Source organism: Pempheris klunzingeri, chromosome 5 (genome assembly GCF_042242105.1).
Source record: "Pempheris klunzingeri isolate RE-2024b chromosome 5, fPemKlu1.hap1, whole genome shotgun sequence".
Classification (NCBI taxonomy): Eukaryota; Metazoa; Chordata; class Actinopteri; order Acropomatiformes; family Pempheridae; genus Pempheris; species Pempheris klunzingeri.
The window spans coordinates 27,139,500-27,159,148 of NC_092016.1; the positions used below are offsets into that span (position 1 = coordinate 27,139,500).

The following is a 19,649-nucleotide window of genomic DNA, read 5'->3' on the forward strand; positions in this document are numbered from 1 at the left end:
TATTTTTCTCACCTGCATGGTCTCTTTTTATAGAAGGTTTGAGTTCACTTGCAGTGGCTTCCCACTGGGTAGCAGTGGATGAGATGATGCAGTAGCATCCACTGTAGTGGCTGATGTGCAACTATGCCATCAAAACTCATGCAAGCTTTTGAAGAGCTGTACACTGTAGTGACCTCTATGCAAATCTAAATGGCAAATCTATCAACTCTCTCATCACACACTTCTACTGGAAAAATAAAAAAGCAAAAATTAAACTAGCTACTCTACAAGAAAGCAAATCACATGGTGGACTAGGCGCACCAAACCTCCCGTTCTACTTCCCAGCAAATCAAATACAATGCATAGCAAAATGGATTCATCAAACTGAGACCAATATCCCATGGATGGAACAACTATATTCTCAAAACATCACACCGTCAGATTTAACTTTCCTCAACACAACCGTCAAATAACATCCCTGTTGTAAGAATACTGTAATCTCCTGGTGGCAAGCATCAAGACTTGTAACTCTGCACCAACACCTTGTAAATACACTCCTATTTGGCATCACCCACAAAGCCACCTCTTCACTATTACACATGGCACCAAAAGATAGCACACACCTTAACCACCTTTTCCACAACAGCCACTTCATAGACTTCTCAGATCTCATACAGAAGCACGGATTTGGGAGGCACCAATGTTTTAGAGAAATAAATAAGAATATTGTTGCTAAGACACCCAATACAACTTATTTCCACGCACTCTGGGCTCACCATCCGGTTCACTCTTTATGGAATTCAGTATCAGAACAACTCTCCGCCATCTTGGACTGCAGAATCCGTCCTTCCCCACAGCTCTGCTTGCCGGCTCAGAGGTAGAGTGGGTCATCTCTTAATTGGAAGGTCAGCGGTTCGGTCTCCAGCTCCTATGAGTCAGCATGCTTGAAGTGTCCTTGGGCAAGACACTGAACCTTCAGTGTGTGAATGAGGATGTAATGCTTTGAGTAGAAGAAATGACTAGAAAGGTGCTGTACAAATACGGACCATTTACTAGTATACCAAACAAAGAACAAGAACAGCTTGCTTATTTCTCTAACTGTTCCCAAGAAAACAATTCTTCTAAAGTGGAAACCCCAAAAAATCAATCAACATTATCCATCGATCTCAGAGTACATACAGTATGGATGGATTTCGTACTGCACTATTGGTTTCATTATCAATGAATCAGGTTATTGTCTTGATGGCTTGATGATTTGTTTGTGTTTCCTGCAGTTCAAGGTGACATTCTCAGGTGTGTTGTTTGGTCTGACTGGCAGGACTAGACACAACTAACACACACACACACACACTCCTCACGGTGACATGCACACACACACTTACGTACACACACACACACACACTAACTCATCTACATAAACACACACATTTCCACACATTCATTCTATTTATTTATTTTCTTCTAATTTTCATTTCACTGTGCCTTATTATCAATCCCTACATCACAAACAAATAAGTGACAGAATCAAGGAAGGTCAATACTCCCTGGACAAACTCCCTCCAACATGGACTGGAAGTGTTCCAGTGCACGGCTCAGGGTAAGATATCTTGATGAACAATGGAAAAATAAAAAATAATAATACTAATAATAATAATGTTGCTGGGGGCCAGTTGGGGGACCCTCTTGCTCGCCCCCTGGTCTGGCCTCAGTCCTCATTACTGAATGTGGCCTTATGTCAATTATTACACCAGTTGTTCATACTTGATTTAATTATTCAGTACACACATATAATTACTATATTGCTATCACATTGTTGCTGTCGTTGAAGATGATAACGGTAACGCCACATTGATCATACTCTTTATTGATCTTTTATAACACACCTTCATCTAACCTACTATAATAATATCTACTCTCTATATATACTGCAGCTGCTTTATGTTTTTGTCTACAAGTCTGTCTATTATATTTCTGATTATTCACTGTTTTGTTTTTGTCACGTCATTTCACCAATTAAAAGAAAAAAAAAGTGGCCATGGAAAAAATGGAACTGTGAGACATAAACTAGACTAACTGCTCCAGTGGATCCTGCACATGCAGTTATCCTGCAGTTTGTGCTGCTGCTACAGAACATGTTGGCTTGCTATAACAGGACAAGAACAGCTGCATTCCATTTAGTTTTAGGTGTTCTGGTTCTGGTACTGTCCATATTGGGTTTTCCCTCCAAAGACAAGTCAGACTGTCTGCTGTGATGAACAAGACGTTACTGTTATTTACCAAAGACTGAACTACTGCTACTACATCTTGTTTTGCTGTGGTTACTACTGCTGTTGACTAACTAGAACTACATTACTATGTTAGCTTTGAGTTCAGTGCGGAGGTCTCCTGTTTCCTGTACAAAGTTCTAACAGACAAAGTCTCCAAAAGTAGTGCAGGAGGCCTTCAGAGAATCTTCAGCTATCAGGCTCCTCTCCTGTGGAACCTCCTTCCAGTTTGGGTTCGGGGGGCAGACACCCTCTCTACATTTAAGAGTAGACTAAAAACCTTCCTTTTTGACAAAGCATATATTTAAGGGCTGGATCAGGCCTTAGACCAGACCCTAGTTATGCTGCTCCAGGCTCAGACTGCCGGGGGACTCCTATGGTGCACTGAGCTCCTCTATTCTCTCTCCTCCTCTTCCTCTCCATCGTTATGTCTCATGTCAGTCAAATGTCTGCCTCTAACTTGCTATCTTCCCCGGAGCGTTTCTGTACTTTCTCATCTCTCAGGTTCCTGTGGATCCTGTGAATCCTGTGGGTCCTGGACCCGGTCCCGCTGATGTGGTTCTCTGGTTCCTGTGGATCCTGGTCCTGGTTCTGCTGATGTGGTTCTCTGGTTCCTGTGGATCCTGGTCCTGGTTCTGCTGATGTGGTTCCCTGGTTCCCTGGTTCCTATGGATCCTGGTCCTGGTCCCGCTGATGTGGTTCTCCATCAGCCAATGGATGTGCGTCTGTCCAAGGCTACAGCCTGTCCGTCCTTGGGAGCTGGATCTCTCCTTCACTGTGGTGCTCCTGGAGGTTTCTCTTTTCCCACTGGGTTTTTTGAGTTTTTCCTTCCCGAAGAAGGAGGGTCATAAAGGGCAGGTGATGCCTCGGACTGATCCACCGGACTGATCCATTGGCCTCATCGACTGCTGGACTCTTTATTAGATTGTTTGTTCGCTTACACTTGTTTATTTCAGTGAACTTTGTAAAGCACTGTGAGACACTCTGTTGTGATATTGGGCTATACAAAATAAATTGAATTGAATTGAATTGAGACACAACGATATTCCTTAAAATAGAACCTTTATTATATAAAAATGCTTTTGATACAAAAAATGTCACAAGTGTAAATTACACAAAGCATTTTAGCTGAGACAACAGAGAGAGGGTTTTAGGGTAGTTTTACTGACGCAGTGGTTTGAGACGGGGCCTACAGCCCTTTGTAGAAATGCGCTGCGCTGCTCAGGGAGTTCCCACTTACACACGTAGACACTAGTACAGCTATGAAGTCCATCTCCAGACAGTCACCAGACATCAGCTGTAGTGTCACCTGACAGGGCACAGATTGATCAGGCAGCAGCAACAAGCTTACTGCTGGTTCCAAAGGTTCCCCACCTCCAAAAGTGCTGTTAAACTTTTCTATCAGGAAACTGCAGTGTTGTGTAACTAGGCAAACACAGTAGGCACGATGGCTCACACGGACTGTTCCAGAGCACATTCACCTCTGCTTGGTGCTCAGGGCACTGGGGCTCACTGACAGATGGCACACGTCCCTGTCTGACCTCCTGTCTGTCTTTGGGGACAAACATGGCAGCAAGGCCAGCTGAGAGGAAGCTTGGTGTGTTTTCTGTTATCAAAAACTTGTTCCAGAAGACGAAGTGACAGTGTGCGCCAGGATTCCCTCTGACCCTAACACCTTTTCCCACCTGCAGAGTGTGACCTACAGTAAGGCTGATTAACACTGCTGGAACTCCACAAGCAGGTGAAAAGCCAAACATTCTCCTTCAAAAACACTCATTTATTTAATGGAAAATAAGAAAGATTTCTTTTCTTTTCTCCTGTGATAATAGAATGATAATAATAAGTGCTGGATAAACACAGTCTGTGTCCACTAAGCAGGCTGAATATACCCTACAGGATGTTCAGCACACGCCACAATGCAAAAATTGGACAGAATAAACTGTTTTGAACATGCTGATGAACATGCTGGGGTGGGGATGTTGTGGCGAGGTGGTGCCACAAGGAATTGTGGGACGGCATTATCTCCTTTCCTTTCATAAAGGGTGGTCCAGTGAAACACCTTTCTTTAGCATTTGTCATGGCTGCCACTCAGATACTCCAGGCTCATTTCACTGTCAGGAAACCTTCCTCTGCTAAAAAAGATTATTTGAGTGCAGCACAGGACTATGCACAGAAGACTTCATAGAAACGTGTCCTGTAGTTGTTTAGAAGGTCAAAGGTGAAGTATTAGTCATGTGATCACGTCAAACCTTTGGGTTTGGCTTTGCAGGGTGGAGGTTTCTGCAGGATGCTCCCCCACACTGTCCAATTAGCAGCAGCTTTACCTGATGAAGGTCTAGGGACCAAAATATTGTATCTTTATTAAAGTTTATTGCAAGTTGCAGGACAGTGAGCGGGAGCTCTCTCTTCTCTGGCCTATGGACCTCCGCAGAAAGTGAACATGTGCTCCAGCATATGTTCACTTTCTTGAAGGGGAAGCATTCAGACTTCACAGCAGGGTTCGCTGGTCTGGTTCACTGTACTGGAGGTGAGCAACTGCACAACTCAAGACCTCAGTATGCTTCATAACACTGGACACTGTCTTATCAAGCACTCTCTATACAGTGACTGGCCAGGTGAACGGAGGTGTGAAAGTAGGCAGAGTCATCGTGTCGAGACGACAAAATCACACAAAAGACACAGAGTTCTTAGAGTTCTTTGATGGAGGAAGAGTCATGTGAAGCATACTGAGACCTTCAGCTGATTTCGGGACCAGCTCTAAAATGTCTCAGCGGGAACTCTGTCAGCCTTTCACTTCCTGTTTCCAAAAAGGCTCCTTCAAACCAAACATAGTGACCAACACAGAAACATACATAATGATCTACACACAAACAGAAATACAAATAACAAGAATTGCTATAAGAATAATTTGTTATTAAGTGTAAAATAGCTTCACGATCTATTGTCAGTATGATAATGGTAATTTGGGCTTTCTGTGTAATTTGAAGTCATGGTAACTGATATAGTATGTACACAATAGCAGCAAACATACTTTTGGTAAATGGGACGATGAGGACAAAGTATATGTGATAGAAGAGTTTCAGATTCACAATGAAAAGCATTCACTTCTCACAGCTCGGTCACTGGCTTCATCACACATCTGTACAATAGCTTTATATGTTGATAGTCATTTGGTATGTTGTTGTCACATGGTGATTTCATGGGATAAAGAAGGGACTGTTGGCTGACTTGTCTTTGTCTCTGCTGATTGGGGAAAGCTGGACTGCTTCCAAAGGCCCCACACTCAGCTACAAAGAATTCCCAATTTGAAATGTGAGGGACACAATAACAATGTACAAAAGATTTCACACTTTGATCTTGGCCTTATTCCATCAATCCACTCATTCGTTCATACTTCTACATCTTCATTCAGTCATCTTTGAAAGTTGATCTAATTCCACTCCAGCCAATCATCCATCCATCATTCACTCACGCATACATCCACTCGTTTATCTGTGTTTGGTTTTTCTGTGGAGCGGTGGATCAGCCAGCATGAATAAAATCCTCTCTAATTTATTTTTGTTCATATCATTTTAACACTATATACAGTCCTGCCGCTGGTCTGCCAACAAGGACGCTGTGAGGAAGGAGAAGACAGATGGTGTGAAGCTCAGGTGGTCAGAGCGGTGGTCCATGCCTTGGCTTCAGTCTTAATGCATCATCTGTGGCACTGGTCTCAAGGTTTTCACACAACATCAGCGCCCACTGGTAACTCTCTAAGTTAGTGAGTTCATTGCACACATGGAGTTCAGGGGAAGGCAGGAGCAGCGTAAGGTGAGCATTCAGGCTCACATTTGGACAGACAGAATTTGAAGTTTTGTGATAAAGAAGTGGCCCAGCAAAGGAAGTTTTCTTCTTTGGATGGAATGAAAATGAAAGAGGGAGCTGCTGGCTGTATTCACTCATCATCTCCTTTTTGTGCTCCACAGCAAGGTAGGGGGAGCCTAAAACCTTCAACTCACCAGGAGTGAGCGAGTGTTAGAGCAGGACACGTGGAAGACAAAGAACTGATCAGATGACGGTCACCCTGAGAGCTCCAGGATGACTGGAATGATGAAATGACAAACGTGGGACGTAGGGAACTTGAGCAAGGCACATGGGCCTGACCAGCTGATCTAGAGCAGCACGTGTGAGCCAGTCGGGGCTGGAAGTTGGGGTGTGAGTTCTCTCCCTGGTGAAGTGAGCCAGGTCTTGTTGCGAGTGGACTTCATCCCTTCCTTCCTCACAGGGCTCCTGGGCTGTTGGAGGGTCACGAGGAGTCGGTGCAGGGCGAGGGAGGGGGTGGGCACAGGTGGAAGTACGAGCGCTCGGTGGAAGGGGACGGGGGGCAGCTCTCCTCTGCTGACAGGTACTGGGAGCGGGGGGTGGGGGGTGGAGGGTAAGGGTCCGAGTCTGAGTTAAGGTCCATGTAGTACTTGTTGTGTTTGCCGTGGCTCGCGGCCTTCCAGCGGCCCGCTGACGACACCGGCCCAGCAGGCGGATGGTGGGGGGTGTAGTCGCTGTCACAGACGTCAGTGCTGCAGGGAGTAGTGGGTGGGGCAGCACCACGGACTGGGTGGTAGGGTCTGAGCAGGAGAAGACACAGAACTATGTTAAATCAGGGTCCAGGTTCATCATCATATCATATTTCATCTACATCAGTGTGGCTTTAGAGCCAATCACAGAACCCCCCCAGCTGTTCCACTAGTATTTAACCATGTGACTGTTGTAGACAGCAGGAAACATCTGGTTCTTTTATTAACTGTGTACTTGCTTTTTATGCTGTTGCTGCTTGTGTCTGGCAAGACAAAGATACAAAGACAAATTGTGACCCTGATGGACAAAAAACCTCTCTTTCTATTCTCCATCCATTATCTATACTGTTTGTCCGCCAGGGTCGTGGGGGGGCTGGAGCCAATCCCAGCTGACTTTGGTGGGGTACGAGCGGCAGGGTACACCCTGGACCGATTGCCTGTCAATCACAGGGCCAGCACACAGACAGACAACCACTCACACACACACTCACGGGCAATTTAGAGTCACCAGTTAACCTGCATGTCATGTGACTGCAGAAGTATGACAGCTAGAACCCACCCATTACCCAACGGTCTGCACAACAAGCATGAGGCGCTATGGATTTAAAGTCAGCTGATCTTCTATATTTGTTCTTCTTATCAAATCAACCAAATCAAACCATGTTCAGACTTAAACGAACACTGAATGTGTGTGCAGCAAAGCCTGATATATCGTCTTCCGTTGGTGTCCAGAGCCACGGTGTTGCATGACATGTTCCTTCATCGCCATGAACACACACACTGTAGTTTATTTTGACTCACACACACATACACACACACCATCCTGCTGCTCCAAATACTCACTAGATCACCACATGTGGATTCATCTGCCACTCAAAATAGTCCCTTACAATTTCTCCCATTTGTTTGATAAAGACTACAGTGTGCAGCTGTTTGAGGACATTACTTTTAAAACTTTCTAAAAGTGAAACTATTTTTGTGAGGTGTTTTTAAAGATGAACATGTTCAGTATGAACTAAAGGACTTGGAGCTAAGAGCCACACAGAGGAAGTCAGACAGTGTTGAGAGACAAACTATATACTATATAATATGTGATGCTGCTCATGTGGGGATTCTTGAATCCTTAACCAACGCTGTTGGTTTTGGTCTTCTCCTGGGAACTGTAGACAATAAGAAAATATAGCAGACCATTCTTATCTTCTAATTATCGATAATGTACCATACTTATATCTTTGTACTGCTATTTCAACTAAGTTCTGGTGTCTTTGCTGCACTTTGCTGCTGAATACCAGCGAGGAGAGGCTGCTTGGCCAAGAAATGTCAGTTTCTTTTAGTGAATCTGCTGTAGTCATGTGCAGCCATTCTATCCTAATCATCTGAATAAGATCTCAGTCTTCAACAACTGCTTATACAGATATTTTAATAACCTTAATGCTATCATTAAGGTTCTTAAAATCATCTTATTCCACAGTGTTGTTTGACAGAGGGGAGACACACAAAGGAACCCAGCTGGAGTCAAACCAGCAATGGCTGTGGTTGACCATGTGGTCACATGGCATACGTTATAAGCACTCCAAGGCTGTTTTGATGGCTGCACCACTCCATTAAATAAAAATACGCTTCATGTTTGTGCACTGGGCGGCATGGAGTTGTGGTGTACAGTGCTGTCGCCTCACAGTGAGAGGGTTCCAGGTACTCAAGCTCCATCCCTCAGTCCAGAGACAGACATGCAGGTTATGTGGTGACTCTAAAAGGCCAGTAGGTGTGAATCTGAGTGTGAATGGTTGTCTGTAGGTAATTGTCAGTCCTGTGACCGGCTGGCAACGTGTGCCCCATGCCACCTGGAATTGGCTCCAGCCACCCCCACAGCTCCTCCAAGGGTAAGAGTATAGATAATGGGCTTCATTGGACGGATTCATGTTTGTGCATCATTTTTGCCATATTTCCACAAAAGTCAGCCGCACATTTTTGGATCTTTGAAAAATGTAGAATCTCCACCAAAATGTAAAGCTGCCTGAAATAAAGCAAAGTTGGACTGAAAAGCCTGAGTTTACACTGAGTGACCCAGCAGCGTGGAATAAGAGGTTAATAAAAGCAGGGGGAATAAAAGCCAATGATGTCGCTTACCGTTTACTTGTGAGATGAATATGGTGTATGTGAGACACGCATTATTTATTTTATTTATTATTATTAATATTATTATTGTAAGACTCTGGACTCACCTGGTGCAGTAATTTACCTCTGTGTAATAATTTGTAATAATAATTTTTAATACATCATTTTTTATACATACTTTATATATTTATATTTTACTTTGTGTTTGAAGTTTATTCTTATTCTTTTGGAGCTGTGTGTAACAAAAAGCAATTTCCCCCTGGGGATTATTAAAGTAATTCTGATTCTGATTCTGATTCTGATTGAGTGGTCTTACCTGTATGATCTGGTGGTGGAGGGACTATTGGAGGAGTAGAAGATCTCTGTGTTGTAGAGAGAGCGGTCAGTAGCCGGGGACGGAGGAGGGTTCAGGATCTACAAGTAGAAAATGTCTGTGTGTAATTCGACGGTGAAGAAGAAATGGCAAACAGTGTGTGTGTGTGTGTGTGTGTGTGTGTGTGGACCTGAGGGTAGAAGGCCCCCTTAGTAGATGATGAACTGCTGGATGAGGCTCCAGTCACATGGTTCCTGTCATAGAGAGGAGCCCCACTGCTGCTGCTGCCCATCAGGCTGACTGAACTCATCATAGACTTCCCACAGGAAATGCCTGCACACAGCATCATACGTTTTACAAATCCTACTTCCACATGGCTGATGTAGCACCACTGCTTCAGCATGTCTCATCTTACCTTGGAAGGTGCCATGCTGCGAGCTGCTGGGGGCAATGAAATTGAGGGGTACATGGGGCGTACCACTGATGTACTCATGTGGAAAGGTCCCACTAGGGCCCTTGTAGCGTCGACACACCACACGCTGGCAGACAAAATAAGCTCCCCCAATCACAAAGACAAGCAGGATGATGGCAATGACTGGACCGATGGTGTTAGGCCCAGTGTTAGGGATGCCACTGGAGGGAGGAGACACATACTCTACACGTGGAAAAGACGTAAGAAAGGAAAAGAGGAGTCAGGGACATGTTAAGGAAAGTAAAGGGAAAAGTACATAACCAGGAAAAGTACAAGGGTATTTCCAGTTCATACCACAGGCAAGCTCATCTGATCCGTCAGGACAGTCAGAGTAATTGTCACACTGTTGTTTCTTAGTGATGCACTGGTTATTACCACAGCGGAACTGGTTAGGAGTGCAGATGGCTGGAGGAGAAACAGAGTGTTAAATGAAGAGATGGAGATCAGTGTCTTGCTAAAGGTCCTCTATGGCAACGGTGGGATTTAGCTTTTAGTGTCAAAAGTAAAAGTTTTATTAGATTCTTTTCACTGATGATAACTGGTATCTTAATCCTGTGCCCTATTTTTACATTTCTGTGTTCGAAACCACACTCCAGGAGCTGCTGGTCCGTCCCTGCCTTGCTCGGTTAGTCTCTTTGTGTTATTGTGTCACTGATGTTTTTAAGGGTTAGTTCGGATCTAATACAGACCTTGTAACACACAGTTCCACAAACACACCAACTGATTGAGGCATCGGTATACCAGCAACTCTGAGTCATCTATGGAGGTGGAGTGGGATTTCTTCTGTTTTGGTTCATGCATTTGTTTATCAACTCTCTGATTAACATAAACATATCAGTACAATTTCATGATGTTGAATTTCAGATGAATCTATACAGAGAAAACACCCACTGTTGCTACTTGTAATAATGGACACGTCAGCCAGTGGCAGCTTTGGTCCACAATAATCCATTTACTACTTTGTCTTAGGAATACTGAGCTAATTAAAAACTCCTGTCACAGAACTGCTCGGTGGGTAGTGTAGCTGCTAAAAGCTGCACGTCAACTAAACTAATGCTAAGCTAAGTGTTTAGTCTGTAAGTTAGTTTAAACCTACTTTCACAGTCCTCCTCATCAGATTGATCAGCGCAGTCGGGTTGACCATTGCAGCGCCTCTGGGCATCAATGCAGCCTCCTCTGTCACACTGGAACTGGAAGGATGAGCAAACAGGGCAGTTCTCCTCATCGCTACTGTCATCACATTCAGGGAAGCCGTCACAGCGCCAGGCCATAGGAATACAGTCGATATCGCCCGTGGAGCAGGTGAACTGCTCTGTGGAGCAGGTGGGAGGCTCTGAGAGACAGAGAGAGGGGAGGCAACACATGTTGACAGTGTGGAGGAGGGGAGGAAAAGGAGACAAAGAAGCAGTGAGACATGGAGCATTGAATGTAGATGAAAGGAGTGACCACTGGATTGCAGGCAGCCACGGAGATCAGAGTTGTTAATGCATGGCATACAACCTGATTCTATGTTGTCTGTCTTATTAGTGCCTGTAGTCAATGATAAGGCCCATCAATTGTCCAGCATAGAAAATTACAGACCAATTGTCCTGGCTAGAGGACTTTCTTAAGCATTAGATCAAATCCCCTCGACAGGCTTCAAGAACACATAACAACCACAGACAATACATTTGAGCCTTGAGCCTTGTGTGTGTGAGTCCAGCCAGAATGAAGTTCGCCTGGTGAAATTTACTTGCGTTTTGTGGCCAAAGGCAGGTGTGAGTGGGATTTTAAATATGAATTGCAGAGCTAGCATGGCTAGCACACTAACAACAGCAATCCACAAAGTTGTTTACAAAATATTGTTTTATCATTGACATTTTACTGTCAGTGACCTCTGCCACTGTCCTCATGCCTACTACAGCCAAATGGCATCTTCTTCTCTGCTGTTTGTATTATTTCACCATCAAACAAACATCAGAGGTCAATGCCACCCCCTCCCTTAAACTAGCTGGATATTGCAGTGCCAAAGGTCCATCAGGTTGAATTGTGTGAAGAGCAGAAGGAAGTGAATTTCAGTGTGACTGGGTGTGGTTTGTTGTTCACCTCCACAGTGCAGCAGGTCCTGCAGTAACACCAGGTGCATGGGACAGGAGCAGCGAGGTGTGCCGTCACCCTTAGCAATGCAGATGTGAGAACAGCCCCCATTGTCACGGGAACAAGGGTGGGATGCTGGAGACAAGGAAAACAGTCAATAATAAAAAGGCACACAAAAACCCCCCACCTCAACAAAGCCCTGTTAATACAGTCTGCTGCAATGAACTTCTCAGTCTGGCAGTGATTATGCTGAAAACCAGAGTGTAATTCTAATTGTTTATACTCCTTATGAATGTTACCAAAATGAGGATGAATATCTTGACAAGCTTGCTTTTATAAGTACTATTATTAAAGAAAGTACTTATACATGCATATTTGTTGTGGGTGATACGAACGAGCTAGTAACTTTCTGTTTGGTCAGCATTTGATACAATTTTGTCAAGATAGCAAGTTGGTTCTTCCCAGAAAAGTGCTGCTGCCAGGAGATATCTATACATATACCAGTGAAGCATGGCATATAACATCTTGGCTGGATCATTGTATCTGTACAACCGATGCTCATGATTGCATAGAGAAAGTTGAGATCTTGTATGGTCTGACTAACAGATCACACACCTGGATGAGAGTCTTCCTGATATGATCAGTTATGACAAATAGGGAAATTAGATTGGTCAAGGCTTTCAGAAGATGACTTATGGCATTATATTTCACTGACTGAAAAGTAGTATTGATATACCATTTGATGCTATTTTGTGTGGAAACATAAACTGCAAGCACCAAAACCATAATAGAGGTCTCTGTATAACGTATGATAAAACTGTGAGCTGTCTAAATAATGACAAGAAATGATTCTGGAAAAAAAGGACTAAACAACATAACATCAAGCCAGGATGGAATAAATATGTGGCTGAACTTCATGGAGAGGCCAAAGAAGCTTTTAAAAACTGGGTTTTAACAGGAAAATGTAGTCATGGCCCAGGGTAGGAATATAAAGACTAGACAAATGCTAGTTTTAGCTTTATTAAAAGAAATGAGCAGACCATGACGGCAAACTCTATGGCCAAAAAGCTTCAGCAGGATAATGCTCAGGAATTCTGGAAAGAAGTTAAGGTTATCACTACCAGTAGTTTAATTGTGGAGAAAGCGTTACATGGATATTTCTAATTGTCTTTAGACTGTTGAATTATATGTCAGAGATGTTCCTAACTATGATGGCGTGGTTATTAAACCTGATGAAGTGAACTATGTCTTTGAGAAATGGGCAGTAAACAAAGCATGTGGTCGTGACCAAATTATCGCAGAACATTTGAAGTTTGGTAGCCATAGTTTCACTTGCTATGTGTTTTACAGGATTGTTAATGCATGGCATACAACCTGATTCTATGTTTCCTGTCTTATTAGTGCCTGTAGTCAATGATAAGGCCCATCAATTGTCCAGCATAGAAAATTACAGACCAATTGTCCTGGCTAGAGGACTTTCTTAAGCATTAGATCAAATCCCCTCGACAGGCTTCAAGAACACATAACAACCACAGACAATACATTTGGTTTTAAAAATAAGCATGGTATTTTGGATCTGTGTATAGATGCACTGAAGGAAGTTGTTAACAAGTATAGAAGGCTTAAAACAATATTTATGTGGTTTCTAGATGCTTCCTTTGACCGAATAAATCATGGAAAATTGTTTGTTAAACTACAAGAGTGAAGGGTCCTCCATACTATCAGCATCATATCAACATCAAACCATGCAAGTTAGAGGGGGTACAAGTATATCTGCACCCTTCTAGTGACTAATGGGGTTCCACAAGGTGGAATTCTGTCCCGTTCTTTTCGAGCTGTACATGGATGATCTTTCTAATAAGTTAAAAGAATGTAGGACTGGATGTATGGTGGGGGGATTGTAGGATTGTTAGAACTAAAGAGGATCAGAGAAATGTGGTGGAAAAAGTCAGATATTTAGGTCACATTATCAGGAACGATCTATGTGATGACAACGATGTGCTGCACCAGTGTTGTAATCTATATGCGCAAGCCAATAAGCTGCCACGCAAATTTCACATGTGTACAGGTGAGGTCAAAACTGCTCTTTTCACAGCCTACTGTGCGCCACTACACAGCACACTTGTGGTGCAGTTACGGTAAAGCAAGAATGAAAAAGCTTCAGGTGGCATTTCAGGATGCTGCTCATGCTCCCGAAATTGACAAGAGCAAGTCATATGTTTGTGACTAATGGACTGGGAATGGTCCCACTTTTCATGTTGTGTTAAAGAATTTTATTTACAAGTTTATGTTTATGTCAGTTTATAGATTAAAATGTTTTAATAATAACGACCTTCACTATATATCTATCTGTCATACCAAACTCCTGGGGATCGATCTCCTCCACAGCGTGGATGGAGGTCAGGTATGATATCCGTCCCTGTATGCGTGTGCGTCCATCTCCAGTCAGTTTGTCCACCCTCTCTATCATCTGCTGCTGCCGGTCAATCCAGTACAGATGATCTCCTAGAACGGTCAACCCCATTGGCTGGAGAATGTTGGAATCCTGGAGGACAATGCGATTGGCTCCTGGGGGTGATGGAGTGAGGTCATAAGAAAAGGAAAATAGTATATATGATGATATTTGAAAGAAATTATACACTGAGGGCATTTTACATTTTAAGAATAATTGTCAGAGCTCCACTCGTAGAAGAAGCACTCGTAAAACAGAATGACTCTTATGTGGACACGTACGTAACAGTAGGGGAGTCATTTGAGCAAATCTGACTAAATGCAATAAATGCTACAATAAATACCAGTTCTTTCTGTAATATTTTCTGACTGACAAAAGTAACGGCTGTATTCTGTCAGAGCATTGATCTCTATTTGGATTCCTCTGGCTGTGGTTGGATCAGCAACAGATGTCATTGAAGAGCCCATACACTGCACTTAGTAATGGTTAAAAAAGCAACAGGCATCCTTCAGTTATCACGTTAATCCCCGGTAGCTGATCTGAATGGGAGTGAAAAATGGCTGTTTGGAGTCGGCTCAACCCATCTGACCAAAAAAAGACAAAATTGTACTTGCAGTATCTGTTTCCGTCTGTACTCTTTGGTCTCAGTTCAACACAGAATATTAATCTGTGTGTGGGACGGCTTCAGTAAATGTCTGTTTTTGGTCACGATTTGAGTGTGGTTGTATGTGGCTATAAATAAACCAGGGGAGTCTGCTCTTTAACAAGGCTCCAAATAAATGAGGACAGTGTTTGAAGTGTAACAGACAGCTGGTGCTGTCTCCCGCAGTTACAAACTGGGTTCATCAGACCTGCTCCAAAGGTTGTTCACTGAATTCTTGTTGTGTTCTAACTGTTAGTAATTGTTGACATTGACGCTCTTAAAAACCCTTTAACCCTCATCCTACCAACGCATTTAGTAGACTAGGTCAACTGATCAACTATCCCACGAATGAACGACCATCACAGGAAAATGTTAGGTATATTTCTTCTCAAAACATTATCAGTTATATAATTAATAATTAAACTGACTATTAAAGTAATAAAACCACTAAACCTATTGTGTTGTAATTTGTATTTTGTGTTAAACCAAAAGTCTATACTTTAAAAGAGGTAGCCTGTGTCTGCTGTCTGCCCTGACACCCCCCATAGTGTGGGACACTTTAAATCAGGACCCATGGCATACATGAACTCAATAAATAGATCCATCTATTAAAACTACAGAGGCAGAATAGGATGCTTTTGACTGGAGTCCCCCAGAACCCCAATGCGTTGGTATTTTTAACAGAAACAGAAAACAATGATATGAAGTCATCAGGAACAAATTGACTGACAAAGTCCTGAAAAAAATGGAACAATAGAATTAAGTGAATCCATCAATCCATCCACCCATTATCTATAGAGGCGGGGTACACCCTGGACTGGTCGCCAGCCAACCACAGGGCCAACACGTACAGACAAACAACCACTCACGCTCACACTATCTATCACTATCCATCCATCCATCTATCCATCTGCAGTGGATATAAAAAGTCTCCACAGCCCTGTTAAAATGCCAGGTTTTTGTGATGTAAAAAATGAGACCAAGATAAATCATTTCAGAACTTTTTCCACTTTTAATGTGACCTAGAATCTGTACAACTCAACTAAAAACAAACTGAAATCTTCTAGTTTCAGGTGTGACCCCGTATGACTACGGTTGGAGTGACGCGGTGTCCTGGGTGTACTGTATAGGGGTGCGTGACTGAAACTCCCTCAACAGCCGTAATCTTTTCATGTTTTCTTATTGCAATATGATTATTTCTTTATGTGTAACATTAGACAGCTGAGTCACCTGTCATTTCCTGTCATGTTCTGTGTATCATCCATGTTTTGCATGTTTTACTCTCAATTCATTTCATTAAAATGTGTATCTACATACAAAGTATTACATTTCTTAATCTAAATAATTTGCATATGTGATAACTCACCTGTCAGGTCACTGCTCTCAATGCGTTTGAGGTCAGCGTCGACCCAGAACAGTTTTCCCAGTTTATTGTCCAGAGCCAGAGCTACTGGTCTGATCAGACCGGTGGTGAACAGAGACTCTCTCTCCGTCCCATCCAGGCTGGCTCCTTCGATCTTAGCTGAGCCCTCCTGCACTGTGGTGAAGTACATGTACCTGCAACGTGGGACACACACACACTTATGTAAGACATTGAGATTGCCTGGGAGTCACTGGAATACCATAGTACGATGACAGCTACACAGTTCTGGTCACTCACTGGATGGACTCATTTCCTTCCTACATACAGTACATCACATCTCAGTATGTGTATTTTGTGGATCCAGCTGAGGCCACCAAAGTGAGCTCACCCTTTCTCAGCGTTGACCACGATGGCCCGTGGCTTGTCTGTGTCGTCCTTCAGCACGACGCCCACGGTGTGTCCGTCCATCCTCTGGACGTTGATGGTGTTGGTTGTCTCACAAGTCCAGTAAATGTGGCGGCTGTAGGGGTCCAGGCTCAGGTCATGAAGCTGGTTGTCCGCTGGCTGAGCACTGCTGCTCGCTATCATGGAAGACTGGAGGCAAGCACAACGAGGCCAGAAGGTCAACATACGAGTCATTTTGATATCATTTGATCCAAGAGAGATGAAAACCACCTGACTGCTTCTTTAGTTTTGGTCTCTGTGAATTGAATCCACTGTGTGGGAGGAGGATCAGCCTGCTAGCCTTTAGTCCTCTGAGGGACAGTCTTTGTAGGCTGTGTCCTTCAAAGAAGGCTGGGACATAGCTAGGATGTGTTACTGGCCTGCAGCACAACACTGTTATAACTGAAAGTTTAGCAAACAACTGAGCACAAGCTTTTACCATGGCTCCATCGTCTCTGGCCCTGCGTATGTTCTGTCGTCCGTCCAGCCAGTACACCAGCCGGTCCAGTGGGTCATAGTTGACAGCTCGCACATTCCTCAGGACGTGGATGGGCAGGATAATGTCAGGACTCTGCTCTCCCAGAACCATCCTGCTGATACTGGCCTTCTGACTGAAGAGCAGGAAACTAGAGGGAGCTGCAGACAGAGGGGCAGATAGGATGGGGGGTGGATAAAGGAATGGACAGAGGGAGTCAGCTTGCTGAGTGAACAAAGCATTCTCTCTGCTGGCGAAAGGAAGGCTGAAGTTTGCTCAACGCATATTGTGAAATACAAAGAAAAACATGCTGGGGTCAACACCTAGAACACCAACACCAACACACACACAGGGAGAGAGATGTTATGGACATTTGAATACAGCAGTACTGCATTTTACTGCCTTGTATAAAAACACCTGAACAGACTTTTTGAAGGAAGGGGTGTTACTTTACTTGTTTCTTTCTGAATCCCAGCGGCTCTGTACTTACAGCTGCAGTTCCGTCCATCAGGGTTCAAAGTGTAGTGGGAAGCACAGCGGCACTGGGCACCAGCAGGCGTGGCCAGGCAGAGGTGGGCACAGTTGCCATTGTTATGGGAGCACTCGTTGGTGCCATCCTGACGGGAGGAGTGGAACACCAGGATGTCCAGCATCAGCTCCAGCTGGCCCTGAGGACACAGTGATGGGACAGCAATAAGACTCAGTATCTATGGACTGAATACGTTGTGACTGATCAAATGAATTAAACTTCCAAACTATTTTTTAATCTCCCCAAAGTTTTGGTGAAAATCTGGTTCAATACCTGCAGCACCACAGTGCGGTTGAGTCCACTGCGTTTGTCAGCCCGCTCAATGCTGCGCAGGTTAAAATCTGTCCAGTAGATAAAATCCCGGTACTGAGTCAGACCGAAGGGGTGAGGGAGGTCGTCTACTATGATCTCCCTCTGAAGGCCTGTGGAAAATAGGACAGCATGTGTACACCTGTTCAAGGGCTCTTCATCTTGCCATCAGGTACAACAATATCATCATCCAAGCATCGCGTGAAGCTTCATCGTAGGTTTGTGTTCAGATAAATGTAGATTAGGTGTGTACATCTTCGGAACTGAAACCAGCAATTGATGGGAGTCAAAAACATTCATTAGAATAACAGGTGCTGTCGTTTAGAGTTTGGAGTACAGACGGCCTTTTACAAAGTTTACAACTATGGAGCCAGAGCCACTATTGAGACTTGGCCTGACGGTGGCACTACAGCAAGGATAATAAGATATCGAAAAAATCTATATGTTTCCAACAGTCAACAGGCAACGTGTTGGCATTCTTTAGATTAGCTGATTTTATATAGCCAGAAATTGCTTGCTATTTCTGTAAACTCTGGTAGATAGTGTGGGTATTTTCTGGACAATATGCCACAGTCAGCAACTACTCTGTGGTTGTATAATAAAAACAAGTCATTCAACAACCATTTACTTGAATGGATTGATGATTGATGAATGGATTTTTGTGTATCACATATAGCAAATAAAACAATTGAGCACTCTTGTTCTGACAAAACGATCTCAACTCAATAGTAAGTTCTTCTCCTGTGCCTTGAGTAACTGTACATTTATCTCTAGTGTTCATAGAAGCCCAGCGAGCACTGCTGTACTACAAGCGGCTCGTAAAGTTTATTATTTAGCTGTGTTACATCTACAAAGAAGTATTACTCAGATACAGAAACCTGACAGAGTGTTTTGTGTGTGTGTGTCCAAACCTTGCATGTTGGTGCTTTCAATCATACATGTGTCCAGGTCAGTCCAGTAGAGTCGATGGTCGACATAGTCAATGGTCAGTCCGTTGGCCCGGCCCACTTTGTCCACCAAGGTTGTGATTGTGCTGCCGTCCATGTAAGCTCTGGCTATACGAGGTCGACCACCCCACTCCGTCCAGTACATGTAGCTGTGGCAACAAAACAGTGTTTCAGGCTGAGACACCCAAGCTATCTATCTCCGTATGTTACGGAGTTACCCAGGCCTGCTGTTTTCTGAAACTTTTTTTTTTTTTTTTAAATTGGATGATCTGCTCCAGAAGGGGAACCTGTTTCCACTTTGAAACCTTTGTTTTGTTAAGTTCTATGAATGAAGACAACTTTGTTTTTATTGTCTTTATAAATGTGCAAGCACGGGTATGTGATCATAAAATGACATCAGACGCCTACAGACAAGCTCGCTGACAGCTCTGGGCCATGACATCATCAAGACATCACTAAGAAGTGACGTGTTAGTGAATTTGACACGCTGGCACAGGTGCTTTACACACACACACACACACAGAGTGGAGTGGAGGTGGTTTGGCCGGGGATGAACAGTGATAGTGTCGCCCTTGTTAACAAACAGATTTAATAGCACCATCATCTCTCTTTCTCTCTCTCAGCTGGAGGATGTTGGAAAAGAGGCGGGACGCTGGCTGAAGTGCCTACAGTGCATACCAACACAATGACATCGCTCCACTCTCACTACCTCATA

General features: G+C 43.7%; 1 protein-coding gene and 1 long non-coding RNA gene across 2 annotated transcripts in view; both read right to left on the reverse strand.

Moving 5' to 3' along the window:
* Window positions 1–3,288: 3,288 nt before the first annotated feature.
* Window positions 3,289–5,938, reverse strand: LOC139201873 (uncharacterized). The gene is made up of 2 exons (XR_011584330.1): window positions 3,770–5,938; window positions 3,289–3,736 (listed from the first exon to the last, which is right to left on the reverse strand). It is a non-coding gene; the product is annotated as an uncharacterized lncRNA (long non-coding RNA).
* Window positions 5,939–6,414: 476 nt separating this feature from the next.
* Window positions 6,415–19,649, reverse strand: part of lrp5 (low density lipoprotein receptor-related protein 5) — a 64,485-nt gene continuing 51,250 nt past the window's right edge. The window contains exons 16-29 of the mRNA XM_070831296.1: window positions 18,899–19,083; window positions 17,952–18,100; window positions 17,640–17,817; window positions 17,114–17,310; window positions 16,619–16,824; window positions 16,234–16,424; window positions 14,131–14,340; window positions 11,782–11,907; window positions 10,793–11,029; window positions 9,991–10,101; window positions 9,640–9,879; window positions 9,415–9,557; window positions 9,228–9,325; window positions 6,415–6,847 (exon numbers count right to left, since the gene is read on the reverse strand). Of these exons, the coding sequence (XP_070687397.1) occupies window positions 6,532–6,847; window positions 9,228–9,325; window positions 9,415–9,557; window positions 9,640–9,879; window positions 9,991–10,101; window positions 10,793–11,029; window positions 11,782–11,907; window positions 14,131–14,340; window positions 16,234–16,424; window positions 16,619–16,824; window positions 17,114–17,310; window positions 17,640–17,817; window positions 17,952–18,100; window positions 18,899–19,083 (2,587 nt within the window). The 3' untranslated portion in view covers window positions 6,415–6,531. The remainder of the gene's footprint in view (window positions 6,848–9,227; window positions 9,326–9,414; window positions 9,558–9,639; window positions 9,880–9,990; window positions 10,102–10,792; window positions 11,030–11,781; window positions 11,908–14,130; window positions 14,341–16,233; window positions 16,425–16,618; window positions 16,825–17,113; window positions 17,311–17,639; window positions 17,818–17,951; window positions 18,101–18,898; window positions 19,084–19,649) is intronic.